The sequence below is a fragment of the Vicia villosa genome, linkage group LG7, assembly GCF_029867415.1.
Source record: "Vicia villosa cultivar HV-30 ecotype Madison, WI linkage group LG7, Vvil1.0, whole genome shotgun sequence".
In the NCBI taxonomy this organism is placed as follows: domain Eukaryota; kingdom Viridiplantae; phylum Streptophyta; class Magnoliopsida; order Fabales; family Fabaceae; genus Vicia; species Vicia villosa.
In genome coordinates, this window is record NC_081186.1 from 98,821,835 (window position 1) to 98,841,075 (window position 19,241).

The following is a 19,241-nucleotide window of genomic DNA, read 5'->3' on the forward strand; positions in this document are numbered from 1 at the left end:
GATGAATTATAGAGGTTTAAAAGGTGATGTCCAATTAAAATAATCTTTGATAAATAAAATCGTTTAAAACAATTTTGTAAACCAAACAAAGAGCATGCAACAAAATAAATAAAGAAACGAAAAATCAAAGTAAATACTATAAATATAAAGAGATAAGAGTTACAATAATCACTCAGAAATTTATACAGGTTTGACCTAACCACTTGAATTACAAGTGTCCTAAAGAATTTCTACTATATCAAATGTGAGTTTTTCACTAGTTATACTCATAAACCTTCTTACAATCAAACAAGAGTTTTACACCAATTATGCTCAAAACCAAATGCAAGATTTTACGCCAAGATAATCTCGAACCAAGCATGAGCTTTAACGCCAAGATGATCTCATGAACGAAACAAAGATTTTGACAGACAATCTCATAAACTAAATGAGAGCTTTTACATCGGGTTAAGCTCATAAACCCAACAGGAATTGTAACCAATATTCTCACAAAGCAAACAAGAGCTTTTATTGGTTTAACTCACAAACTAAACAACAACTTTGCAAAATATATATTACACATGAGACAAAGTCCTCTTGTATGAATTGCAAGAATAACCCAATCACTAGAACACACACAAATCTCACTTGATATTTTTTACTCTAAAAACACTAAGACAATTTTGTGAAAAAGAAAGAAAAATAAACGAGAGAGTTGAAAGAGAAAATATGTAGAAATACATTTCTCGGGTGTGTTTTGAAAGTGAAAAAACCCTTATATTTATAGGAGAAAAATTGGCTCAAAAAGAAAACAAAAACATGGCCTTTAAATGACATAATTAACTAGGCCATAGGATCTATTGATAACGAGCTTAAAAAAAACAACTTTTATTTTCAAAAAGGAAAACCTTAACGATTAGTGTCTTAATCAAATAGGAGTGTTTTTAATCGATTAAGAAGTTTTACGCGTTGATCTAATCAATTGGTTAAAGTCCATAATCAATTCAACAAAGTATACAAGCTTCCTAAATGATTATGATTTTATGAACATTCTTGGCCAGTCTCACAAGAACGCTGATGTCCCCCTTTTAGGTTTTTAAGCGATTTTAGCAATTTTATAGAGGTTTAAAACAACTATAGGCGAATGTTTGCATTGTCTTAGTAGTTTAAGAATTACTCTTATAACTTTACAATACGATGATCATTCAAACATGGAACAAGCGAGCTTTCACACTTATTCTCTCTCATAATCTTTAAAGCTTCAAGATCCCTCATTTGAGACTTGATTTCTTCTAACCGATGAGGCTTAATAAGGCTTTTTGATAGACACAATCATTAAAGATTGCTTGACTAAAGATCAATAAGGATTGCATCGAATGCACCTTGACATTAGGTGTTGTCCTCAGAGAGATTGACTTTGACATCTTAATCTTAGAACATCTTGTTATTGACTGATGAAAACTTTACATCACAATGTTATAATCGCCTAAACAACCGTGGATACAAACAATATACTTGCAAACATATAGATCCACAAAAGTCACCATAACACATGGTAGAAATTTTCTAAACCACTAAAAACTTAAACAACACAAAAATCCTAGTTTTTAATTTGTGAGGACTATATTACAAAAAAAAAAAAAAAAAAGGTAATTTCACAAACCATAATAAACTAATTAAGATTTTATTTACCATTTTAACTAATCAATACAAATATTTTAATCAAAATTTTGTTAAGCATTTGGCACATGAAACATCAATTAACAAAACTTAACACAAAATATAAATAAAATTTGATTTGCAAAAATTGATTCAAATATTGTTTTTCTACATAACAAAGATAAACAAGGCAATCCTATTCCTATCCGCGCCGAGATGATGAGCATCAGTATCATGGCTCTCCCACTCGTCATCTCCGTTTTCAAACCCCTCACCACCACCACCACCCGCCTCCACTCCACACTCTTACGCCGCCGCCGTTTCACTACTTCTACTCTCACTGCATCCGCCACAACCACTCCTCAACAACCTTCAACTTCTCTCTCTCAACACTCTTCATCATCATCTTCCACTTCTACGCTCCCCAATCACAACCTCTCTTCCCTCACTTTCCAGCAAGCAATTCAGCGCCTTCAGGTCTCACCATTCAGCTATTCCACTTCACCTATTTTTTAATTTTTATTTTGATTCATAATTTTCATCAAATTTTGTGTTAGCAAAATGGTCAATTTTCTTTCCAGTTTAAAAAATTAATCTTTTATTGTTCTTGTTGCAGGAATATTGGGCTTCTGTTGGATGTTCCATAATGCAATGCAGCAACACTGAGGTAACTCTAACTTCCTGCACCACCATTTTCAGCTTTTTACCCTTGCAATGGAGTAGTTAAATTGAACTACAAGTAATAACTGATAGCATTTTTTTGAAGTTCTTAACATGTTGGTTGGATTTACAAATTTATACTGGGGGAATAATTGTTTTGATATGTTTTTCTTTTGGCTATGTTGAGCAGGTTGGAGCTGGGACTATGAATCCTCTTACGTATTTAAGAGTTCTCGGTCCAGAACCATGGAATGTTGCGTAAGTATGTTTTAGATGTAAGTTCATCGGTTTGTTCGTGCATCGATTTTCTAAAAATATCTATTTGGTTCAATTGAACACTTTTCCTGGGATAAGGTTTTGGAAATGAATGGATTTTTCATATCCTTCCTAGTAGAACAGACTAAAAGTTAGAAGAGTTGTGTTGATAAGAAGATATCTTATACTATCTTCAACTTCAAGTGTGTCATATTATCTTTTAGACTTAGTGTCTATGTTTCTTAGTTCTTATGATGATTTGTTTCCCTATTTGTTAGTATTAGAAGTCTGGCATTAGTACAAATAAGTTTGTGCACAGTATTTTGTCGTATCTATCAAACCATAATAACAATTCAAACTCTTTTGTTCTTTATATTCCCTTCTTTCTCTAAAACCCCATAACTTCAACACATCTTTTACTATCCCTCCTGTAGGAACAGAGAGTTATGGCAGATAACGGTTACTGAATACCATTTATGTTGATTGTATTCCATTCGAAGAATCTTTTACTTACGAGTTGACTTATGCGTTTCGCTGTTTCTTGAAAGAATTACTCTCAAGCTTTGATTTTACCTATACTTTAGTACTTAGTATAATCCTTATATTTAATGGATTAGACACACTATTTACACCAAGCAACCGGCATTTCCTAATCGAAATGTCTATAAGCAATTGTATCAGAATATACACGGAAATAAGGAAACCAGGGAATCTCAAAAATGTCTTTTAGCAGAAAACTTCTAAGCCTACCAGAGTTGATACCCAAGTGGATGCTATTTGTTTTTAATATTGAATACTTTACTTATTTACTAATTTTTGTTATCATTACTTTTTAATAATGAATGGGGAGTGTTAGGGTTTTGGATTTGAAATTAACGGTGTTTTTGTTTTTCCCGATGAAAGGTATGTGGAACCTAGCGTCCGCCCTGATGATAGTCGATATGGAGAAAACCCAAATAGGCTCCAAAAACACACTCAATTTCAGGTTATCTTTAATGGTTATGTTTAAATTCAGAATTTGAAGTTCTAATTTTCTTCTCTAGGATAACTTACTACCATCTCTATAATTGCTTTATTGGTTGCTTCTAAACTCAGGTAATATTGAAGCCTGATCCTGGAAATTCACAGGACCTTTTTATCCGCAGCCTTTCAGCTTTAGGTAGTATTTAGCTTAATATTCTCTGAATCACCAGAAATAGGCTATATCATTCAGTTATATTATTGCTGTTTTAAGTTTGATTTATGGTTATTTCAGTAGACAACACTTTTAGATACCGAGTTCCCTGGTCCTAAGCTGTCCTTCTTAATCGGATTAATACACTCTTCTGCATTAACAAGATGTGATTCCTCATAGAACCTCCTACTGCTGACAACAGAAAATCCTCACGGGCTCGTCAATGATTTGAGCCACTAACTGTCACGTTAAAAGAGAAATATGATAGGTAGGGATATAACATAAACAGATATATTTTATTATTTGTCATGCTCAGTCATGTATTCACCTATAGTATAGTGTATACACCACAAAGCAATTTAGTCTTGTTTTATGAACCAGTCCCTGTTTAGTTTAGCTTCACAAGTTAGAAGCCTCTCCTCTAACTGATTTAAGGACCAGTTTTGTTTTCTAATAATTGCCTAAGCTCTACGAGCTAAAGAGGCCCAAACCCTGCCAAGCATTAAAACTTGGACCACCCTCTCTGCCAAATTTCTAAAAAGACAAGAAACAGCTGCACTAACATTTTAAAAAAGGACTGACCGTCTAACATTATCCACGTCTTGTAGAAGAAAAGAGATTAATAATCTGTAAATTACAAATGCCACATTTCCTCTCTCTCTGATCCCACATAATTGACATCTAATCAAAACCTGCTTGGAACCTTTTGTTGGCTAGTGACTCAAAACATCAGCCACCAAAGTTATTAGGAAAGGTGATAAAGGGCCTCCATGAATCACACCTTGCTCCCGTTGAAACCAAATTACTTGTATACCATGATTATTGCAAAAATGATATAACAAATATAGTTTAATTAGTTACTCAAAATGGAAAAGAAAATCACAAGAGTATTTTGCAGTTCTTTCTATACGTTATTATTTACGCGATTTTAGAACTATTAGTCTGAACTTGTGGAACTTCTCTTTGATAGGTATTGATGTTACTGCCCATGATATACGATTTGTTGAGGACAACTGGGAGAGCCCGGTAATATTCTCTGTTTTAGTTTATAACCATGGTTAAGAAGTTTTTAAATTTTGTGCTGGTAAAGTTGTCATCTACATATGGATATGTTAATTAAGAGTGTATATAGGTTCTTGGTGCCTGGGGTTTGGGATGGGAAATCTGGATGGATGGAATGGAGATTACTCAGTTCACCTACTTTCAGCAGGTATGTTTTGTTGCTCAGAGTAAATATCGGTACTTACACACAGGGACTAAAGTTTACTAGAGAGAAGAAAAAATTAAAAGTGGTGGAGTTCAATACTCCCTGCTTAACAATCGTGGAGACTTTTTCTAAGAGAGAGAAGAGAACACAATCTTTTATTTATCATGTTTTCATTACTTGTTACCTTTTTTGGGCTGTTCGATTTAGAAAAGAAACCTTTTTGAGTGGTTCTTTGTTATACCATTTACTTGTATATTCTAACTGTGCTCTCCTTCCAGGCTGGAAGTCTCCCGTTATCACCAGTATCAGTAGAAATAACTTATGGCCTGGAGCGTATCCTTATGTTACTGCAGGTCAGTTAGCTGGTTTTCTTTTTGAGTTAACATCAAGTTGGTCGTTCAAAGTTTTACTTGCCACTTCATTGGTCATCCAAAAACTTTGATACCCAATTTAGTTCCTAAAGATCTAGAATGTCACCATATTCATTCTTATGAAGGACATGACGATATATAAAAATAACAGATTGGGTGACCAGTCAATTTTTGAGGGGGCTAATTTGATGAAAATTTGGAGGACCAACTTTAGGGTTAACTATTTTTCTACATGCACTCAATCTGTATCATCCATTAAATAACTTTCTAAAGTTTCATATGTTTTGTGATAGGGAGTTGATCACTTCAAAAAGATCAAATATTCTGATGGAATTACTTATGGGGAGCTATTCTTGGAGAATGAGTACTTTTTTGTTCTGTCTACTGGTTTTTGGATTGCATTTGATTTTATTTTCTTTGTGGTGAAATATTGTTTGGAGTTGCCATCAATGTTACATTTTCCCTTTCTATTGGTTTCTTCAATTTGGCATTTTCTCTTATAACAAAAATTTAAACGAGAGGAAAATATTTCTAGTCTGATGACTGTTCTTTTGGCATAAAACGAGAAAGTACATAGAAGGATACAATCATACAACAACAACCAAGTCTTATCCCACTATTTGGGGTTAGCTACATGGATTAACTTCCGCCATAATGTTCTATCCAAGACCATATTTCTTTCCAAATCATTAATCTCAAGATCTTTTTTAATAACTTCTCTTATAGTTTTTCTAGGTCTTCCTCTACCTCTAGCTGTTTGACTCCTCTCCAATCTCCATCTGATATACTCTTCTACTCTTTTAACCATAAAATTTACCGGTGTTCTCTCTACATATTCAAACCACTTTAGTCTATTTTCCACCATCTTTTCTACAAAGATACATTATCCTTCAGTGAACTTTGCTTTAACTCAGTTGATGAAAGTAATTGCTTCTTTAAAGTACAGTTGCCTTTTTAATTTTCGTGCATCCTTGTACAACAACCAACTTGCTGGAAAGCAAACAAAACAAAATTGAACACATTAAGGCAAGAGACCATAGTTTATGGAAAGGGCAGAAGAGAGGAAGAAATTGACAAACCGAGCCTCTTTAGGGCACTCTGTGTACCCAACAGTGTTTTTCTTAGATTCTTAAAGATATTAATCTATTATTCTTGTTTTGTTAACTTGACTGCATTGTCCAATGATGCTGACAGTCTTTTGTTTTCTATTCTAGAAAGGAAATGAGTGCATATTATTTGGAGCATGCCAGCGTTGATCATCTTCAAAAACATTTTGATTTTTTTGAGGAGGAATCTCGTCGTTTACTTTCTTCAGGCCTTGCAATCCCTGCGTATGTTTATGCCATTTTAAATATTATCATCATATTTCTTAGCATCAGTCATTTTAATGTGCTTTTTCTTTGTCCACTGTCTTTATTTCTGACATATGTTTTGTGATTTCATGCTAGGTATGATCAGCTTCTGAAAACGTCTCATACGTTTAATATTTTAGACTCCAGAGGCTTTGTTGGAGTAACAGAGCGTGCTCGTTATTTTGGTCGCATGCGTAGGTATTGATTGTTGCCTGATTTGTAATATGTAACTTGGATACATGTAGGATCTTTTTATGTAATTGCATCACTTAAATAGTTTGGTATAATCTGAATATTTTTTTCACCTATAAAAAAGATATAATGTTAATCTTGATTGAGTATTACTGTTATCCCTTGCAATAGGCATCTGCAAGTCTTATTATATGTTACAATTCAGTAAGACATGGGCAAATACGAAGGAGTTTCAGTGAAGGCAGTTGCCCACCCCAAAATTGCAATTACGATCCCTTAATCACTGCTTCCATTGCGACGTGTCTTGATTTTTCAGCATTTCATGATGTTTTTCCTTCATCTATGTTTTCCTCAGTTTAGCTCGCCAGTGTGCCCAACTTTGGTTGAAGACCAGGGAGACGCTTGGCTACCCCCTTGGTTTCATCTCCGAACCTGATCATTCTGTAACGCCAAAGGATCTTTTGGAGGCCGCATGTGAAAAGGTTAGTTTGCATATGTGGGTCACTTAGTCTCCTTATCTTGCATAAAACTTCGATGCTGCTAATGTTTTGGAAATGATATTGCTGCTTTTCTTATACGGAAGTTGGTACTGGTCGTTGGAATGTTACGAGTCTTTATGACAATTTGGTTTGAGCTCACTCCTTGCATTAATCAAAATTTTGCACAATTTGCATTAGGTTTATTTCCACCAGAGATTGAAACAATCTATGCGATTACACATAAAAACTTGAGATTTAAATCCGAATAAAGTTTAGCTTGAGTACATGTTTTATTATTGATTGTTGGTGCCTTTTATTTATAAATTAGTGTAAAACTCTAGCTTTTCTTTGATTTCAGGTGCATGATCACGCAAGAGTATTTGTTCTTGAAATTGGAACTGAAGAAATGCCACCTCATGATGTTGTTGATGCAAGCAAGCAAGTATAACTCCTGTTCATCTGATTAAATCATGATATCTCTTACCTCTAGTTTTATCATTTGTGGAGCTTCTCTTCATTGACAAATATATTTTCAACTTTTTCATATTTCTGTTTTAGATTTCAAGCATTTTCCTTTTTTGTGATACAGACTGTTTCAACCATTCACTATACATTTACTATTATCCCTTATTATGTTTGTTTTATAAATATTATTTTTCTCCATCGTTGTTCAATATTGATTCTACTCTGCTGGTTATTGTAGCTGAAAGATTTACTGGTCCAATTACTGGATCGACAGAGGTTAAAGCATGGTGAAGTGCAGGTTTTTGGCACTGCACGGAGACTAGTGGTGCGTGAATATATTTCTTGAGCACAATTCTTGTTTATATATTGCTACTACCTCCGTCCCAAATTATAAGACGTTTTCGGCATTTTCCACGAATTAAGAAATGCAATTATTACATTATGGAAAAGTGAAATGATGTATAATTTTACAAAAATGCCCTTCAATAATTACATTGGAAAGCGAAATTAAAAGAGTATGAAAAAAGAAGAGTAATAAATGATAGAGGGTATATTAGAAAAAATTGTATTAATGTTGCATTGAAATTGTAAAATGACTTATAATTTGGGACAATTTTTTTCTCCAAAGCGTCTTATAATTTGGGACGGAGGGAGTATTTGTTTTTGTCGTAGTTGATCACAGAAAAAAAAGCAAAGATAAGTATAAAAATACAGAATCGATAAAAGTGATGCATTACCATTTTACACTTGCAGGTTTGTAGACAAGGAAATTAATTTGAAATCTTGCGAAATTAAAATATTAGGAATTTTGCTTTTTGTAGTACACTAGACAAGGAAATCAATTTGAAATCTTGCAAAATTAAAATATTAGAATTTTTGCTTTTTGTAGTACACTATACTTTGTGTGTGTGTGTATATTCACTTGATTTGTGTGTAGTTTTTCTTACAAATCCTTATTCCAACTTCCAAATGCTGATTCATCACCAACTGATGAAGGCTTTACTTTCACAACTTCATTTGAAAAGAAAAACCAAAGCTGCTTCAATGATTTAGGTCTTTAGTTTGAACTGTAGACATACTAGAATCAACTCAAGCAACTTGTTAAAGAAACATATGCTTCACATTATGACATAAATTAGCTAGAAATAAAGGATTAATTATCTTAATAACTAGGAGAACATTGTGAGAAATGCTTCGAAAAAAATTGATCCTTGATTATGTGTTTTCTGTTATATTGTAGTTTCTTTTAGGAGGATATTATCATATATTTTGCATTTGACTTTCAAAGTTATATATTTTTGAAAAAATGAATTCAACTATTTACTGGTTACTTCTTTGTATTAATAGAATCTCATACTCTAACGGGCGTCTCTTTGCCCAGAAATTTGCCATGTGCATAAGATTTTGTTTATGGGACTTATCATTTCTAATATGCAGAGATTGCAGCTTTCATGCATTTTTAATTATTGTTTCCAGATGTCAGGGAATATCCTTGATTTTCACCTAATTTGTACCCACTCTCTTTAAGCTCCTAATTATGATTAGTTGATAAAATCATAAGTTCTATAATTGAAATAGATATACTTTGCAGTTCATACATTATATTTCAAGTATTGAATCACATAAAAAATGATTTTATTCATATCTGTTCCCTGTTGTGAAATCCATAGGTTTCTGTTGAAAATCTTTTCACGAAACAAACAGAGCAGGAAGTTGAGGTTCGAGGTCCTCCTGTTTCAAAAGCATTTGACCAGGAAGGAAATCCAACAAAGGTTTAATTTGTACTTTCGATTTTTCATATTATACCCTATATTGTGGTTAAAGTATGTTGCTTTAATTTAGTTTTCTTATGCCAGGCTGCTGAGGGTTTTTCCCGTAAATATGCTGTTCCACTGGACTTGGTATACAGAAAGGTTGATGGTTAGTATCCAGAGCCAAACCTCATGTTTAGTGGGTTTGAATGTGTTTACTTTTGTCCGACACATCAAATCATTATTCTTTTATTGTTGATTTTCATTGTACACTACTTGCAACTAGAGAAGAGTTAAGCGTTACATAATACATATATATTATATGTAGTAAATAACTATGCTACTATCACAAACTGTCACTTTGGTTATAGGGAAACTGCTAATCAGGCCATATTTTCTGCTCATATAGGTTTTTTAAAATAAATTTTTACCCTCCTTGTTTATACTTTCTACCACCTATTACATTATTGTTTATTGAAGAAAAAACGGCCTAGTGGTATTGCCTCCCACTTAATTGATCCTACAGAAAAAATATTGACTTGATGAGTTGCCACTTTGTATATAATAAACTTCTTGCTTGAGCTTTTTACTTGATTTTCAAGAACTGTAATTTAATTTGTGTAACTCATCAGTTTTCCTGTTAATATGCTGCTATACCATGAGCCAACTCTATAAAAGTTATTTCAATGTAATTTCTTGATATTGCAGGGAAAACCGAATATGTATATGCTCGAATAAAAGAGTCTTCAAGACATGCTGTGGAGGTTTTCTATTTATTTTTGATATCTAGCCATTTTAAGCTTGTTTTTTTTTTTTTGTTCTTGACTGTAAGTTATTTTTAAAAGGTCAATACAGAATGGGAGTATGGTATTTATTTCTTGAAGGTGCTTGTTTGAACCTTTGAATCCTGGACCAAAAATAAATAAGCTATTATATTAACCAAAATTTACAAATCCGAACCAGTCACTGAACCAGTAAAGTCATTATTGGGATGTCTCTCAAAAGTGATGCCTTTGCATGTCATTCTTGATTAAGAAAATGGTTAAATATGTTTTTAGTGCATGCAAAATCACAGCCTTTCAAGTTTAATCCCCAAATAAATTTGATTCACTTTTTTTTCTCTATTTTTACTTTTATAGGAGCTATTTTGAGGGACTAAAAGCACCAATTTTTTGTTGTAAGTTTTCAAAATAGGGACTAAAAGTGAATATGATTTGCTTCGGGAATAAATTTGAAAGGTTGTGAATTTTTTAGGGACTAAGCATTTAAAAAAAACAATATTAACATCACATTTTATATTCTCAACAAATGATCATACTATGTCTTGTAAGATGAAAATTGCTGAACAATTCAAATTGGTTCTTCACCTCTTGTTTTGGAGCGTTTTGATTTGTTCTATACTGATTCTTACTGACTTTGATATCACTTAGATTTTTGGTCAAATGGATTGTACACTTAAATGGTACTTAGTTCAATTTAATTTTAACCAGTCGAACCAGTCCAGTCCAATTATGATAATAGAAAAATTCTATTACTAATACAAATTCTAAGATGTGATACCCGAGTTTTAAGATGTGAACACACTGTGTCTTTTATGGTTGTTTATTTCTTTGTGCTTCTTGCACCCTTTTTGAAGAAAAACACTAATGCTGCTGATTTATTTTACTCTTGTTAGGTTTTATCTGAAGATTTGCCTGCTACTATTGCAAAAATTTCATTTCCAAAGACAATGCGTTGGAATTCACAGGTATGCTAGCTTTTTCACATGCTCCCTTAAGCAACAAAACACATGGATACAAAATTTGATTTAGAAGAATGAGAGCAACAAGGATTAAGTTTTGATATGTTTCCATACTTTAAATGTATAGGTGATGTTTAGCAGGCCTATCCGTTGGATTTTGGCCTTGCATGGAAATGTTGTGGTCCCATTTATGTTTGCTGGGGTAATGAGGTAGTTTACTTTATGGATATTCTCTTTACTTTGCTGTGCCCTCAAAGCATGTAGTAGTACTGGACTTTTTGTTTCATATCCATCATTTTAAAAGAACGTTATTTGTAATTTTATCTGTAGTCATATTCCTATGTAGAACTGTTTCCTTCTCTCTTATGATGGTTTTGAAAGTTGAAAGCCTTCTGGCAAGTAGCATCTGTTTTCTCTCATTCAACAGATCTAATTCTTTCTTGAAAAATATTTTTTTTTAGTGTTTTGGTTGTATTTAAAATCAAAGAACTAGAGAAATCATTAGGCAGTACATTGACTATGTCATGTGCTTAATTTGTCTAGCCAATTCCTAAAAAAAAGAATCCTGTGACTTCATTCTCTCGTTTGAACTTAACCTCACACAGTATTTATAATGTTGCAAGGCATTAGATTTTCTACTAAGCAGCTCAAAGAAAGAAAGCGTAGAGAAATAATATCTTTTCCATGTATGCTAGGCCTAACTGATGCCCGGTTACAATAGGTTCTTTGAGGTTTATCAGTTTCCTTTTATTATCTGCTGTGTGAGTAACTCGTACCATATTTGTTTATATTGTGCAGTGGAAACTTGTCGTGTGGTCTTCGTAATACTGCATCAGCTGTTGTCCAGGTGCATGCCCAAATGTTTTTTAATCAATTGATTATATATTCTTAATTTTGATACTTGGTGCAACTGCAACATATATCTTTGAGAGAGATCTGTGTGTGTGTGTCAATTTTTAAATAATTTAGAAATTGGTAAGTTTAGTTTAATAATCAATATTTGTATTTTAAATAGCATATTATACATTTAAGTGGTGTGTAATGATGCATCAATCATGCTTTTGAATTATATTAAACCTTGTAAACTAGATCTACTTCACGAGAACTTTTATTAATGTTAAAGTTGGATTTATAAAAACTTACCAAGAACAAAAAACTAAAGCTTTTTTTCACTAGTTGGCTACTTGGATTGATTGATAAAGTTTACTACTTATTTATTAAAAACTATAAAACTAATGCGTGTCATTGTGTAAGCATACCGATCCGTACATTATATCCGATGTCAACTGAGTCCAATCTCGTGTTTGTGTGTATGTGTGTACTGTAACTGCTGCAATATTCTTGTTTTACTCTCTATTATGTTCTTTTTTAAGGAGCATCATCTCTTCCCCTCCTAACTCTTTTTAGTCATCTTTGGTTTGCTCTAATACATTTTTTTCTCTTATATATAAAACTCCATACTTAATTTGCAGATAGAAAATGCAGAATCATATTCAGTTGCAATGGAAAATGTGGGGGTCAATGTTGTAGTTGAGGTATGAGTATCAGTAGATAAGTTTGTTGATATAAAAAAATTGCAGGTTTTTTAAATATACTACATTGGTACTTATGTCAGGACCGTAAGAAAAAAATTGTAGAGCAATCTAATACATTAGCAGAGAGCGTAAATGGCCAAATTCTGATTCCGAAAGGTTTGCTTGACGAGGTTAGTTTTGGATGTTCCATTTGCTCAATATTATTGCATATTTTCTTTTCTAAGAATTTTCCTTTGTATTTAATTTTAGGTTGTAAATCTTGTGGAGGCACCTGTTCCAGTGCTTGGAAAGTTTAAAGAAACCTTCTTAGATCTTCCAAAGGATCTTTTGACTATGGTGAGCACTGTTGTTTAAAGTATGTCTCTCCATGTTGATTATTATTTTAGTTCAAATGATCATTCCATCTCAAAGACTACATGCAGAGGCATGTCTTATTGAATTATATCAATTGAACAAAGAAAAAGCAGTACAAAGATAGAGGATTAGACATTCTCACTAAAAAATGCAAAATAAATCTTTTTCCTTACAGAGCAAAATAAACCCTTAAAAACTTAGAAATTGAGAAGTGTAAACTCCACAAACAAGCCAAGAAAGTAAACGCGTGCCAAATGTTGTTGAGCATTTTAAAAGTGAACCTCAAAAACTTTATCACTCCTTTCGAGCCAATGACACCGAAGAACTCCAAAGGACTACCTTGCTACAAAATTGTAGCTTGTTGATGAAAGCCAAAGTCTCTAAATTTAATAAGGAGAAACTGGTTCAAGTTCTCCGGAAAGAGATCAAATTATCATAAAAAATCTCAAACAGCTTATTTTTGAGTAAATATGCAGTAGAATATTGTAAATCGACAGTTTTCAATATCACAATTTACACCAACATCCAAATTAAACCAAACTAATAAGGTTTTTGGATCTTTCAAATTTTGAAGTAAATAGAAAATAGAAGGTAACCCTAGTACTCCTGCAGGTTATGCAAAAACACCAGAAATATTTTGCTGTATGCGATACTAATGGACAACTGCTGCCTTACTTTATTGCTGTAAGTTCTTTCTAATTATTTAATCCCCTAGAGTAACTACTTGTTTTGAATTGTTATTTTTTAAGAGACGTGGTATTTTCTTCTAGGTTGCAAATGGAGCAATTGATGAGACTACAGTGAGGAAAGGAAATGAAGCAGTGCTCAGGTGTTCTTACTTATTATCATGTTTATATATAATTTAATGAAAAGGTGTTGTGATGTTACCTTGAAGAGTTGTCGAACATTTATTGATTGTTGGTTTTCCTTGGTTGCCTTTGTCTAAAGCCCAAATCTTCTAAAAGATTAATCTATTGGGGGAAGACTCATGAGGGGTTTATCTTTCTAACATGTCATTTCATGCAAGACTCCTTTGGGTTTGAAGCATGAAAAATAAAAAGGCCCACTCTTTTGTGACAAAATTTTGGTTTATTTAGAATACTGGGAGTGGCAAGGATCAATCCATTGTCTACGTATTTAAAGGGACTCTGATATCATGTTAAGGAACAACCATTCTAAAAACATAAGCTATTGGGTCTGGTTGATTATGTGTGTTTTGTAACTATAACATACACCTGGCACTTATTGTTTGAACAAACAAGTAACCACTAAAATATATTGATAACTGGGAAATAAGAAAGATTCAGAGTAATCTACTTATTAATTTTCAAAATAGTTTCTAACTTCCAATTTGTTTAAAATGAATTGTATAGATAATGAGATCTAGCCTCAACCTCTGTGCCTGTTGGATCCAATTCTGTTTCATGAGACCTACACATTAACCACACAATTTAATTTTCTTTGCAGGGCTCGCTATGAAGATGCTAAATTTTTTTATGAGATGGACACTCGTAAAAGGTTTTCAGAATTCCGAGAACAACTGAAAAATATTCTCTTTCATGTAAGTTGTATATTAAAGTTTTAGATAAATGATTGTTGATAGCATTTATCCTTTACTAGTATTTATAAATCCTTTTCTAGTTTTTTTTCCTTGTAAATGAGGCGAAAATAACATTTCATATTCTAGTTGAAAATAAACAAGGGAAGAGGTTAGAGCCATTGAGAATAATACTATTTGTAGGTTTTTTACCTTTAAAATATTTGATCACAAGGTAATTGTGGAAAATAAAAGAAAATAAGGGTAAAGGTTAGCGACTTTACTTTAGAGAATAACACTAATGAGTGAAAGATGTTGAAAATACAGTGCGTAGCCTTCAATATTGGTTATTTATTTTGGTCACATGGAATTGAACAGGAGAAACTTGGAACCATGCTAGATAAAATGACTCGTGTTGAAAACACGGTTACTAAGCTAAGTTGCATTATGGATATCAATGAAGATCTGCAACAAATTATCCGGGAAGCTGCCTCACTTGCCATGTCTGACCTTGCCACATCAGTTGTCACTGAGTTTACCGCACTTTCAGGAGTAATGGGGCGTCACTATGCCCTTCGAGATGGATACTCAGAGCAGGTTGTTCTATTTGCCATGTCTGACTTTGTCACATCAGTTTTCACGACCCTTGCAGTCGTAGTACCGCATCTTATTTGGTTACTAATTACTCATTATCTTGCAATTTTCTGCTTCTTTTCCTTGTCACTTCAAATCTTGCAGACTGCAGAGGCCTTGTTTGAGATCACACTTCCTAGATTTTCTGGGGACACACTTCCTAATAGCGATGCTGGCATAGTTTTGGCAATTGCTGATAGGTGAAACTGGTGCCTTGATATGAATCTTTTCCTGCTTATTCTATTAATAGTTGTATCTGATATAGAACTCAGCCTAAATTGTCCTGACTGAGTCTAACAACATGGATTTGCATCTAACATGTTGTGATAAACATCTGCAGATTAGATAGCCTGGTAGGTTTATTCACTGCTGGCTGTCAACCTAGTTCCACAAACGATCCATTTGGCCTGCGAAGAATCTCATATGGTCTTGTAAGTATATCATAGCATTCTATCCTCTAATTTTAATTCATGTTCTGTTATTTTTTCCTCTAAGAATTAGTTTTCCGTTAGAAACTTGAAGTATAAAGTCTGACACTCTGTACTGTATTCTTCAGGTGCAATTGTTGGTAGAAAAGAATAAAAACCTAGATTTTAAAGAGGCTCTGGAACTTGCCGCAGATGTCCAGCCAATTAAAGTAAATCCTCAAGTAATAGACGACGTAAGTTCCTTTCTCTGTATAAATTTCAATTTGCAGTTGCATTTGTTATCAATATTTACATTTATTTTGGGATTGAAAGCTGATTGTCAACATTGTTTAGGTACGTCAATTTGTCACTCGAAGATTAGAGCAATTTTTGGTATGTATTATGTTCAGTATAATTAATTCTTTGCTTGACTATAATAATGTGACATTTCATATTATTATCATCTTTGAATTTAATGAATGTTCCCTGTATTGTATAAATTTATTGATATTGATTTGACTAATCCATATCAATAAATTTATACAGTAAAATACTATCATTTAACAATTAATATAATCACAACTATTGTATTTGCTCCTCCTGTCATGCCATTTAGTATGTAAAGAGCCCTTAAACCTAAGCATACTGACAAGCATAGTTTACTCCCAAAGTTTCTCCTTGGCTACAACACCAGTGACTTTACACATTACTTATTACTAGATATTTAACAAATATTATATTGTTAATGCTTATAGATATAGACTCTTGTATGGTCTATGGGGAAATATTTTCATTAGCATTTTTTACCGACAGTGATGAAGTTAATCTTAGTTACATGTGATCACTTTTTTGTGAGTATAATGCCTTGCAATATTTTGATGAAATTTGCTTTTTTAGAAATGTCAGGTTTAACAATGTTTTGTTAATGCCTTGCTATATTTTGTTAACAGGTGGACAAGGGAGTGAGTGCGGAAATTGTTCGTTCCGTCCTTGCAGAGAGGGCTAACTTTCCCTCTCTAGCAGCAAAATCAGCATACAAAGTAAGCAAACATCTTCCGTTTTACCTCATACTTTCCTTTGATACGGCATTGATATAAAGCAAAACCGTTGGATTTTCTAAACTAATCATGCAATTTTGAGAAAGACCAGGTAATGTCAGATAACCCTAAAAGAAAACCCGTTTTAGCTAAAAGAAAACTGAATCCAGAAGCTTCCCCCTTTGATGAGTTGATAGTGTTAAAAGGACTATAAGTAAAAAAAATTAGGGCACACAAAAAATTGATGCCATTTCATCTAAAAATAACATAGGATACATCCAGCTCTTATCACTTAGCTTAGATTTTCACTGTAAAAAGTTTTTCTTTACGATTAGTCTCTTAGGGTTCTATACCGACTATTCTATTTCAAACCTCTTCAGGCCCTAAACTTACAAGTCTTAAAAATTACGTCAATCCATTGAAATATGGTATGCTACAAGCAAATATATGCGACAAGAAATGCTTTTAACAAGTTAATTCATTTACAAATAGAATCATTTTTAAATTTAGTACTTTTAAAAAGTATTCCTAATGATTTTTAATCTGATTGATTTAGATGGAAGAATTATCAAAAGGCGAGCTTTTTCCTAAAGTAGTTGAAGCATACTCTCGGCCAACTCGAATTGTTCGTGGAAAGGAAAATGAGCTTCAATCAGAGGTATTTATTTTCTTCTTATTTTGAGTACTTGCAAATGTATAGAAACAACTAGATTTTATTAAATCTAATCCCCTAAAAACATGAGTTATACATTGCAATAGCATAAAGCCGCAATATTTTGGAATTCATTTATTAATGGTCGCCTTTACTCATTCCAAAACACAACATACATGAAAGCAATAATTTGTATGGTAATGCTTAAAGCGGAGTTCTAGTTGGTTATCTTATGGATTTCATTAGTCAATATAACTAAAATGAGTCATAAGTTTGTGCATATAACTTTCATTTCTCTATTTTATTTGACAATTTTTCAACCACAAATTACTAAATATGTGGGCATATTAGTATTAATCATGAAGGAATCATACACATCTTACGCCTTAAATTGAAATGATGAGAACAGAAGCTACAAATTAGTTTGTATTCATGTATTTTATCTCAAATTATTGAATGTGTATGTATATGAACGACACTTGTTTTTTTTTTTTTTTGCCTATTACATTATTAGGTGGATGAGGCTGCCTTCGAGACAAATGAAGAAAGAGTATTGTGGAACACATTTTTGTCGGTTAAAAAGAGTATCAATCCAGGTATTTTCTCAATCTCTAGCTTTTGCAGATTTTGTTTGAAGTAAAATTAGAAAAAATATACATTGTCTCTTGAAAACACATAGTCAATTAAAACACTTTTTTTTTCTAAAACAATGATCAAATAAAAACAAAGGGAGTAATATATTTCCTTTTACACAGAACATTGATTATTATTTTTTTTCATTTTATTTGTGGAATGTTTGGAATTGCGATTATGTTTAGCATTGTCAACTGAAAACGAAGAAGCTACAATAGGCAGCTTTCACTTCAACGTGGATATCTGCCGCAATTCTACAAAACGTACCGCAATACCAAACAGAGGCTTAATGTATTATGATATCTAAATTATCTTTTCTCTACAGGTCTTGACATCGATGATTTTGTTGAAATTTCATCCCAGCTTGTACAACCACTTGATGATTTCTTTAATAATGTCTTTGTAATGGTGGTATGTGATTCATATCGCTTTAAATTGTGTTTTTAACTACAATATTTGCAGGTTAAAGTTTTTAATAAAAATAATACTCTAAATTTGTTTTTGTGCAACTTAGGATGATGCCAAGATCAGAAAAAACAGACTAGCTCTGCTAAAAGGAATTGCTGAACTCCCTAAAGGAATTGCAGACCTTACATTGTTGCCAGGATTTTAAGGATTGGCAAACATGTAGATTATTTATTTCCCATCAAATAAACCTCTAAGCTATTTGTTCCAATTTCCTCCCTTTTAGTTTATTTCAATTTTGTATCCTAGGAGTTTTATTTAATTTTTTTAGTCCAGTTTTTTATTTGTTACTTGAAGAGAGGTGTAACAAAAGAACTTTTTAGTAGGCCACTCGTCACGGCACCGCTATCGCCTAAACACGATTAGCTGCGGAGTCCAATTGAATGGAAGTTGGTGGCAATGTATTATATAATTCATTTGTATTCTTCATTTGAGCAATAAAAATTAGTATAAACTTTTTCTTAATCTTGGAAAAATGTCTATTCAGTTTATTGCAACTCATATCATTAGTTTTTTCATTTTTACTATTTGATAAAAAAAAATTCACATATTTTTAGTATTGTTTAGAGAGCTCACTCAAAAGGATATACTTGAAATAACTTTAGCTTTAGTTGCTGTTATATGGAGATATAGTCTTGAAAGCATTTCTTAATGAAGATAAACAAAATGTTTATAAGCAACTAGTAGGAAGATGTCTTATAGT

General features: G+C 32.7%; 1 protein-coding gene across 6 annotated transcripts; it reads left to right on the forward strand.

Annotated features, from left to right (window-relative positions):
- Window positions 1-1,806: 1,806 nt before the first annotated feature.
- On the forward strand, window positions 1,807-18,766 carry LOC131616097 (glycine--tRNA ligase, chloroplastic/mitochondrial 2). Of its 6 annotated transcripts, XM_058887335.1 has the most exons (36): window positions 1,807-2,115; window positions 2,255-2,305; window positions 2,489-2,556; window positions 3,457-3,538; window positions 3,649-3,712; window positions 4,698-4,753; window positions 4,860-4,937; window positions 5,213-5,287; window positions 5,599-5,669; window positions 6,520-6,636; window positions 6,754-6,855; window positions 7,205-7,331; window positions 7,687-7,770; window positions 8,032-8,118; window positions 9,464-9,565; window positions 9,650-9,713; window positions 10,253-10,308; window positions 11,220-11,291; window positions 11,413-11,495; window positions 12,084-12,132; window positions 12,758-12,820; window positions 12,901-12,990; window positions 13,070-13,156; window positions 13,787-13,858; window positions 13,945-14,003; window positions 14,642-14,735; window positions 15,090-15,308; window positions 15,450-15,544; window positions 15,685-15,775; window positions 15,901-16,005; window positions 16,106-16,144; window positions 16,702-16,791; window positions 17,345-17,446; window positions 17,955-18,036; window positions 18,399-18,484; window positions 18,588-18,766. In XM_058887335.1, exons 1-36 carry the CDS (start codon window positions 1,855-1,857, stop codon window positions 18,684-18,686), a joined length of 3,222 nt encoding a protein of 1,073 aa, XP_058743318.1. In that variant the 5' UTR covers window positions 1,807-1,854; the 3' UTR covers window positions 18,687-18,766. The 6 variants fall into 6 exon arrangements, with proteins under 6 accessions (XP_058743318.1, XP_058743321.1, XP_058743319.1 ...); XM_058887338.1 differs by lacking the exon at window positions 1,807-2,115 and having other exon boundaries at window positions 2,254-2,305; window positions 2,489-2,573; XM_058887336.1 differs by lacking the exon at window positions 1,807-2,115 and having other exon boundaries at window positions 2,489-2,560.
- Window positions 18,767-19,241: the final 475 nt, after the last annotated feature.